This window comes from Bacillus rossius, chromosome 2 (assembly GCF_032445375.1).
Source record: "Bacillus rossius redtenbacheri isolate Brsri chromosome 2, Brsri_v3, whole genome shotgun sequence".
Lineage (NCBI taxonomy): Eukaryota > Metazoa > Arthropoda > Insecta > Phasmatodea > Bacillidae > Bacillus > Bacillus rossius.
This window is the reverse complement of record NC_086331.1, coordinates 76,387,573-76,397,864: the sequence shown is the minus strand read 5'-3', so window position 1 is coordinate 76,397,864 and position 10,292 is coordinate 76,387,573. Positions and strand designations below refer to the sequence as shown.

General features: G+C 36.3%; 1 protein-coding gene across 1 annotated transcript; it reads right to left on the bottom strand.

Annotated features, from left to right (window-relative positions):
• Positions 1-4,679: 4,679 nt before the first annotated feature.
• LOC134528787 (uncharacterized) lies at positions 4,680-9,848 on the bottom strand. Its single transcript, XM_063362454.1, has 6 exons — positions 9,469-9,848; positions 8,907-8,959; positions 8,016-8,088; positions 6,885-6,935; positions 5,617-5,742; positions 4,680-4,925 (listed from the first exon to the last, which is right to left on the bottom strand). Exons 1-6 carry the CDS (start codon positions 9,707-9,709, stop codon positions 4,702-4,704), a joined length of 768 nt encoding a protein of 255 aa, XP_063218524.1. The 5' UTR covers positions 9,710-9,848; the 3' UTR covers positions 4,680-4,701.
• Between the last annotated feature and the right edge of the window lie 444 nt (positions 9,849-10,292).

The window sequence follows — 10,292 nt, the reverse complement described above, 5'->3', positions numbered from 1 at the left end:
GTCTTGGTCAGCCATTTATTGTTCGGGTGGAGGTAATGCAGTTGCTGCGCTTGGTGCAAAAGCCTCCTCAGATATTATCTTTGGGTTGAAGGTAAATATGCCTGTAAATTTGAAACCACTTTTCACATTTCCCTGAGATGTGGACTTTTCCCAAGTTGATGTGAAAATGTCACCAAAATTTATTTTTGAAATATCGCTTTCCTCTTTGTGTAAATAGAGCAGTGCATGCTGGCCCCAGTAAATCTCGAAGCTTCGAAAACAACTTTTGTCAAATGATTTCAATTCATGAGTTGTGTTTGATGGCAAACAGTACAACAGGATATTGTCTTCAGCATGACCACAAATTTTATAGTCCAAATGAGACTTGGCTCTGACAAAAACGAAAATACACTTTCCACTAGGCTTGAATCGAGTAAAGTGTTTCAAAAACTGGACAAATGTGTCGGCCGTCAGCCGTCATGCTAACTTTCGGAGTCATCTCAATTACTGATCCAGTGGGCAAATATTTTTCCCAAGACGGGTTTTTCCTCACTCCTTTGAATAGGAGCATTGGGGGGATGACAGACCCTGTAGCACTACCACATGCTACAACTGTGACACTCTCGTCATGTTCTTTAGCAACCACATGAACACGTTTCACCCCCTTTTGAGCAAACACAGTAGGTTCTTTGTGAAGTTGCAACCTACACCCTTTTTCATCTACATTATAAATTTTCTCAGGAAAATCTAAAAAATTGTTGCAGAGAAGTATTTCTTTCAATTTCTCAAAGTGATCTGTTACAATGAACCTATTCAATTTTTCACCACGAGCTCAATTCAGTCTCTGAGCCTTGCGTTTGGCAACTTCGGGGTTCCTATTTTAAAAAAAACCTGCAACCACCAGCGACCAGCTTTGCCTTTGACAAACTTGTTGGGAATCCCATTATCACTGCAGTATCGAAAAACATTCAGCTGAAGCACCTTTGAAGTTAATGGGTAACCAACGTCACATAAACGAAATATACGGGAGCACAATTCTTGTTCTTGCTCTGCTGAAAGGGTTGGCTTGCAGCCCAATTTTGATTTTAAAAATTTTCCTTCAAAAATGTAGCGGCGAAGGGTTCGCCTGGGTACACCATACCTGCGACTCGCTTCACGAACAGACAACCCATTTTCTTTTACCCCACTAATAGCTTCAGACAAGGCTTCTTGATTCCATAGTCCACGCTTCTTAACCCCATATTTTTTTTCGATATTGAAGTCTGAAAAGAAAGAGAAATCCTTATAGCAATTATTTTCGCAAGTCCAAACAGACAAAATATTATAGCAATGATTTACGTATGTTTTAAAAGAAGGATAAAACATTATAACGATATTTTCCATAAATGTCAAACGAAAAAAGAAAAGCATTATAAAAATCTATTCCATAAGTGTAAAACCAAACATAAAATACTATAACAATCATTTCCGTAATAGTAAAATGAAAAATAAAGCATTATATAAATTATTTCCGTAAGTGTAGGCAATATGGCCCATGTGTGGGCAATATGGCCCACACGTGGCCATATTACCCACAATGTTGATATAGACAAAAACCCTTCGTAATGGTATAATATCACATTTACAAAAACTACTATACTTCCATTCTAATCTTCATTAAATATTAAAGCAATATAAAAATTAATTTTAAGTAATATGTTGGTTAGCTGCATTAATTTAATGTTACTTACTGTTCGAAAAATAACAAATTTTATTACCACGACGAAGAGCTGTCAAACAATGGCTGCTTACGATGAGCAGAACCAATCGCTGGTGCCGCCTTCCACCTACACTTGTCCTTCGGTGCCGCCCCAACAATATTGGACTGCTATCTAGCGGCTCCTACGGAAACTATGTCCGCAATGCCAAACGGGCCATATTCAGTGGCGGCTGGTGCCTTTTGAAAATGGGGGTTCACAGCATTAGGCTCTTTTTATAAAGAATCACCGAACCCCCCCCCCCCCCTTCTCCTTTTTAGAAGCGGGTGGTCCGGACTTGACCAAAAAGGCATACCGCAGAATAATTTGTTGTGAAAGAAAACCTCTCCTTTACTTGATTAGTAATCACATCACATACTACCTTGGCTGCAACAGTTCTATTTACATGAACATCTTCCACTTTTTTTTTAGAATGCTGCTCTGACACCTACATTTCAGTTCGAATTCTCACTTTATCCATATTCTATCTTTCTTTCTCAAATAAAAGTCGAAAACTGTCAACATGTTTTCTGACTTTATCGGCATCGATGCTCCTTTTTTGTAGCTGATTAGACAAAATGTCTACGTGCGGCATTATATTGTGAAAAACTGTCAGCCAAAATACAAACACTGGATCATTCAACATACGCCGAATAGCTCCCGACTGATTGATTGTTGTTGACTTCTTGCATGACGACTCAATTTTTTTCATGCATTCAATCATTTGTTTTCTGCACTCGTACACCGTGTTAACAGTAAGACTCTTAAAATTCCATCTTGTAGAAGAAGCACGAGGAATTCTCCTGCCAACACGCCATCAAGAACAGCAATTCTCTGTGTGAGTGGCTAAAGAAGTTAGTTATATCACTCAAATTGGAAAAGAATACACGGACTTGTTAGTTTTGGCTTGTAGATTGTGCCACAATTAAATTCAACTGATGCGCATAACAATGCACGTAATGCGCATATATATAATTTTGTTGAATAATGGCCTGAACACCATTGTGATGCCCACTCATTACACTAGCCTCATCATAACTCTGAGATATCAATTTCTCGGATTTGTCAACAATACTTTCCAAAACAATGCGAATACATTCTGCGATTGACGCAGCATCGTGTCCTGGAGGATTTACAAACTGCCATAATCGTTATACTGCTTGCCCGTTAGGTAACACATAGCGAAAAACTATAACCAATTGGAATAAAGATATGTCTGTCGTTTCGTCTGCAATCACTGAAACAAAACTTGCACATGAAATTTCTTTTTTGATGTATTCTTGGCAGACTTTAAGCATACAATCTAGCAAATCGTTTTGGATTTCTTTACAAGTCCCTTTGAAAACATTTGCAATTGCAAGGTGTTCTTTCAAAGATTTGTCTAACTCTGCTGAAAAATTAACTAACCCTCTAAAAATTCCAGGATTAGCAGATTCTTGTGTCTCGTCGTGGCATCGCAGCGCGAGTTCAAACGTCCCCTAAAACTTTATACAATCTATAATTTTAGACAAGACATAACGATTTTTTGTAACTTGCTCGTTATGTTGTTTAATGTTCAAACGGTAGGCACAATCAAGTTGTTGGCGAACGTCTAATTTCCCCAAAAGATGAAACTCCAGAACGGAATTCAAATGTGTTTCTGCACTCTCATGCTTCTTTATTTTTTGACTTAAGTGAGACAAATGTGAGACGCCAAAACTTACAGAACTAGATTCACCACTTCGTTTCGTGAAGAGCAGGAATGGAAAACAATAGAGCCGGTTGGTTTCTTCGCATCTACAGATCCACGAGTTTTTCTCGTAAATGTCCTGCTTAAATTCTCTCCTGAACTCCCTATTTTTTGACTTAGTCACTTGCACTATAGTAAGTTTAGACATTGGCCTGCCTGCTTGTTTTATTTAGATTTTCCTTTCCAATGACAAATTAGAGAACACCAGTGTTTTTATGTCCGAGACTGTTAACTTACTCAAGGCCATAACGAGTAACTTAACTTAGTAGTTAAAACAAACTTTTTAAACGTCGCACTAAACGCACTAAAGTAGAACAATAATACGTGACAAACAGCGCCGTCATCATCCTCGAAGAGCGAGCAAAAATGGGAGAAACAGGACAAGAAATGTCGCGCCGCGCACAGGATAGTGTTGCGCACGCTTGGACTGTGCTCCTAGGCTGGCTTATGGGGAGCTACCCCCACCACGCCGCTCCGAGCCGAGCGGCGCGCCGTCGCCCGCCTAGCCATCATCGCACGTGCGATCCCAGCAAGCAAAGCAGCGGCAAGCTGCGCTTACTCTATAGCGGCGGTTTTGGAAAATATTGCTAATGGTTATAAGACCAAATGGGTTGCATTTATTTATTATTCGATGTGTATGATATTTAAGTATTACAGTAGGCGCGTTATTTAAATGAGGCGAGGGGGTTCACGTGCGAGCGTGCTCTAATGCAATAACCGCCACTGGCCATATTACCAGCCGGGCCATAATACCATCAGGTACCTTACTACAAAAAGCCATGTTGTATTAGTGTGGGCCTCAATTTCAGTCATCACATAAACAGACTCAATGTATTGCAACATTTGACAACTTTGGATGAAATACTCTTTATTATTATTGGTCAAAATTTTGTGATGCAAACAAGATTGGAAAAAGTGTTTTTCCCAGAAAGACAAGTAGGTTTAAAGGCCAGAATACAGTATGTTAAAAAAAACAACTGAGACTTACCATGTTCATGAATGCCATAACCATAATATGTATTCTTTTTTAAAGCCTAGTCTTCAGAGTTCACTTTTTGGAAACGGTTATATTCTGTTTCGGATACAATACACAAGTAATAAAACATTATAATTCTGTTATTATTAACTGATTAAAATATACACACACAAAATAGGCCTAGCTTTTATTTTGCTATATACACCAGTAAACCTATTATAATATTGAATTTTTTCTCGTCAAATCAATTAAAGTTGCTTCTTTGATTTTCAACTCAGTCTCTAATAGTACAATTTTTTTTTCTTCAGCTGCATATTTATTTCATGCCTTTCTGACTCCCGTTTCTCTCTTGTGCAATGCTCTTTCCACAGCAGCTGTTGCTGCAAACAGGCTAGGTTTTTCTTTTCAGTGGCCCAGCCACTGAGCCGCTCCCCATTTAAAGAGACTGCTGCTGATCTGCGTGTCTCCTGTTCCATGCATTTTGCTGTTTGGGTGTGGCTGGTACCTGCAAAAAATTTTGAAGGGCCTTCAAGCTATCCAGTGCACAAACTGAATTAATTAAATACCTACGCAGTTCTAGTACAGCACATACCAAAAGTAAAAGCTAGCATTAGCAATAAACATGTAAGCTAGCTGTTGCCCACAACTTTTCCTGTATAGAGTTTAAAACCATGATAAATTAATTTTTCTGATATTGAGGCTGTGCCAGTGATAAAATTTGTACACTGATTTACCAAGGCATTTTTATGTGCACCTTCCTAAAAATCATAATCATCATGGTAGGGGCTGAAATGATAACTAAATTGTTTATTTACTTTAGTGGGGCTGCAGTGGTCAAGAAGCCAGAGTATTTGCCCCCTATCACGGTGATCCTAGTTCATGCCCCCCCTTGTTATATTTCCCAGAAGGAATAAACTAAATTAGACCCACCAAAATTTTTAGGGAAATTTTAGTCACCCTCCTATTTTTAAAGTGTTTATTTGCATAAATAACACAGGCCAACGACAGCGACTTGTGCAATATTAAACTTAAAAAAAAAACTGCATGTTGAATGTGCATGTTCCACATCTTAACTCAAATGCATATCCTATTTACACAAGATACGAAAACATTAACTAGACATATGTATAAAACAGAAAAACGTACATAACAAATAACCTTACACATTCACATGTACTGTTAATAAACCTACTTACCATTTACAGGTGGTAGTTCACCCTCTTCTTGCATTACTGCAGCTATCTTTCTTTTCAATTTCTTATTTTTGCCAGATTTCAACATCGCAGGCTTGTATGATGACCAGTCACTGCTTCCTCCTGGAACTAGTTGAAAATGATAATTTTTACTAATAATGATAATTTTTATCATTATAAAATGATGTAATCTACAGAATCAATCTAATCCAACTAATTGCAACTTGCCTGAACTCTGAATATTATGCAACTTTGTTAACTTAGAATGAGAATAGTGGAATTTGGTTGTGGTAGGACCTTAAAGTGATGCAGAACATTGCAAACTGAAAATGATTGATATATGGTCTGAAATAAAAGGAGTAGATTAGGACATTTGTTTAACAAATTAGGTTTGTTTAAAAGTTGTTGATTTATGGCCTAACATAAGGGGAGTAGATTATGAATATATTTTAACAAAAAAACTTATTTTTTTTAAATTATGGATGAGTGATTCCTAACATATTTTGAAACAAATACATTTTGTTTGCGTTTTTACAGTTTAAAGTCCCATACATGTACGTATTCGTAAACATCAACTTGTAACAAAAAATAAACAAACGAAGAAATTGTACATTGATCCTTGCATTAGTCATGCAAAAGATATTGCTGGTCAAATCAACTTCTCTAAGAAAGAAGTTACAGCAGACCTCAGCCAGCCTGGAGCACAACAGCAAGAAATCTTACAATGTGTACAAGAAAACTCCACATGTATAACATTCAGTGATAGTGTAGTAATGATAAGTGGGTCAAATGACATTGCTAGAAACCAAGGCGAAGCTGTTGTTCGAACTGTATGTAGAAGATAACTTCAACAAACTGAAAGTAAAACATGTCATAGTAATCGGCATCCCACACAGGATACACCCTGTATAAACATAGCAGTAAATCAAAAAACTGTAGATACAGAGAACTATGCATGCAGAATGTAAATTACCTTAATGTTAGCAAATTTGACAAATGGTTGGTAAGGGACAAGGCAGTTAACAAGACAAAATGAGATTCCTAGTTGTTGTTTTCCTGCAAATCATGTATAAAATAATTTTTCATGTTACTTTAAAAACAAAGAAATTCACTCGTATTTTATTCAGATATTCAATACAATTGTTGCAATTAAATCTATCACAATCAACAATGCAACGAAACAAAAACTAAAGGGGTATATTAATAACCTGTAGAAAAAACGTTTAATTTTTGCAGTGGTATAAATTACTAGAATCATTACATGCACTCACCTGTTTCAAACATTTCTGAAGCATAGGTCTCAGGATCATCGACGTCGATATCTGAAACATTTGATAAAGTTTTGTATCAGAATGAATTTATTACAAAATAATATTCCACGAATTATGCTTTCCAATATAAAGGAGCTTAAAGAGTAAATAGAGGCTCCAAGGTGACTGACTAAATGGTATAAATTTCAGTTTTAAAAAAATATTTTCGAAATCAAAGGAAAAAAGGATGTAATTTCATATTCAAAAAAACTCCATCGTCAAATGATTCAATTTCTGTGACAAATATTACCTCAATGTGTACACATGTGTACCAAAAATTTGCTTTGGGTGCTTGAATGTGTGTAAAACTTTAAAGTTTAATGAAAAACTGAATTATGAATATCTATATTACTGCTCCCTCTATCCATAATGTCATGAATATCAATTAGGTCCTACCTACATGTAATAGTCGTAAAGTGTACTGTGGCATTCAACAGAAACGCATACACTGCATAGCTGCACTGAATAGTTGCATATTGCCAGATATTGACAAACAAACAATGTTTCTGTTCAATAGTTCCTATACACATGCTAAAAAGTTTCCAAAAGACTTTAACATGTCATACATAGAAAAATGTAGCAGCACCAGCCAAAAACATCCACTTTACAACAAATTAACAGAACCTATATTTGAATGGCTTAGAATGAAAACCTCGTAAGTACAAAAACTCTGATTTTACAGCGGACATAAAAAACATAATTTACTTGTATACGAAGCTCAAATTTTGCTTGACAGAAAACAGTACTGTGAAAAAAATTACTTGTTTGACCATTATATTGTGTGAGATACAAGGTTTGCATTCCTAAATCATTGACAAGTAATTAAAAAAAAAAAATGTGGTCTGAGGTTTTCATTTTAAGCCATCGATTTGTATGTTTACGAAAATTTGGGTTCCAAAACATAAAAATATTTGTATACTTCCTAGCATTTCCTTACAAACCCACCCTTGTATTCCAGCACCGCTCCACCCAGGGCCTCATTTCCTACCACATTGTGAGGGCCTCGGTGCAAAAGGTCACCACACTTTCATCCAGTACCCACTCCCATATTAATAGCGTGTAGAATAAAATATTATATAGTACATAACTCACCCAGCATTTCAACCATTTCACAGGAAATCTCTTTGCCATCCACTTCAGTCACATCTGGTCCCATGCATACCACCTGTGCATCACATTAAACAACATATATTTGTAAATGGGTTGTGTCCACATAACAAATTTGTTAAACAGAAAAGTTTAGTACGTAAAAAGTAAATAAACCTAAAATAAGTACCATGTAGCTTAACATATATTTGACAAATTATACACTATAATGTGGCCAGCTAGCGGTATAAATGTCACACATACTACTATGGTGCCTTTCTACAATCTGTACAAACCTTACAAGGACTTATTTTGTTAGACCACTATGCCAACCAAGAATATCTTCAGTAGTTGTTTAATTTATTATGTTTTATTATTAGTCGGTCTATTTGGTTAGCTGGTTGCAGAATTGCAAAAAGTCTGGTTTATGGCAAACATACACGAAATTGAGTATCAAGCACAAAATAATTTAATAAATACTTAAATAGTACCCACAGCTGAGCTCTATCTCAATCAAGCAATAGACTATGAAATGCTTTGAAACACGAGGATTGTGTACATTATAGAAACAGCCTGTTTTTAATCAACATTCAGAATTCCTTAACCCGTTAATCCTTTTAGATGTTAACACTGGTGGTATTTGAAGTCTAAACTTGAAAGAGAGTACGTCTAATTGAAAATATGATAACTGTATCAAACCAAGCATCAGTATGCACTGATAGCGTTGTGGCATTGCCACGTTTTTTCTCTAGCACACCAAAAAAAATAAGTGAAAATAATGGTTGCGCTGTGTCTTTTTACATAATTGCGACCTAACTTTCAGCCTTCATACCAGAAAGTTACAATGTAAATGTTTTGTCATACTTTCCTGTCAATACAGAATTATACTGTACTCACCTTTACTGCTGGCATGTTTTCCTGCTCTGGAGCTGGAACTGGTGCAGCATCAGCTGTATAAAAAATAATCATATTAATACACATTACAGTAGAAAGTTAACAACTGTACTTGCAATAAAACGGAAAGATTTTACATAGGCCTAGATATCTTAATTTAAAATATTGTACAGCAGCCCGACTTAACTAACGTCAACATTTAAAATAAGTGTTATATTAATTAGATTTAAAACTATTACAGCTTGAATAATAAGGCCAGAGAAAAATATTATGTAATTGTAATTTTTTTTTCAAGCAGGTGGAGACTGAAAATAATGTGAACCTGGGTAGAACATACATAAGCCTCAACTGATGCGAAGAAACTAATGATCATTAAAATACTTTGTCTTCTATTCATTGTATTCCAGATAAATGTAAATAAATTATTTTATATTGTATTGTGAAAATGACTTGTCCAATATGTTTGCATAAAATTGTACTTGAAAAAAGAACCAATGGATGCAATAAACGAAACTAAAATTGTATTTACTTTAATTACAAAAGGTTGACAGATTCGGGCACTTACTTATCCTATCACAATCGAAAACACTCTCCATTCCATCTGCAGAGAGCTGAAGTATTTCCTTAACCTGCTCCGCAGCAGGATTTACTTTAATTTCCACAGATGGTCCACCTCCGGTTTTAAGGAGTGCTTGGCGACGCATTGCGGCATCTTTCATCGCTTCCCTCTTCAAGGACTCCCACTTTTGTCTCAAATCCTTGACAGTCCTATGTTGTATTGTCGTACAATTGTACCTGGCAGCCATGTCTTCCCATGCTTTATTCTGAAATTATAATAACACACAACATATACGTTATTGGATACAATGAATGTGGTCCCTTATTATCACGTCACTTTTATAAAAAAAGTTTGATAGGTTAACTTACCTTTTCTGTACAGGTTACGGCATCTGTCTTCTTGTTTTCAATTATATTTTTGAACGTGCGCACGAATTGAACTAACTTCGTGCATTCTTCTTTACTGTAATTAGAGGAGCGCACACGTTTCGCTACTTTTAATTCAGCCATATCTAGCCTCACAAAGAGCAAATATGTATTGAATAATATAGTCAAGACAACGACCTTATATTTCTAGGTCGTTGATTGAAGATGATAACAGAAAAGTAAAGAAAACAAAAGATTGTCGGAATAACCAAAACTGGCAACACTACAACATTATTTTTCACTATCTTAGCAGGGTTTTTAATACCAATGCTTAAAAAAATACACTAGAGGTGTCGAAATCATCAGATAAATTGCTGACGTCGTACCGACCATGGCCTTTAAGCCCGTGCTCCGCACCGCCAGTACCGTATCCCGTTTTCGGAGTGCGCCCCTTGCCCAGCCGGA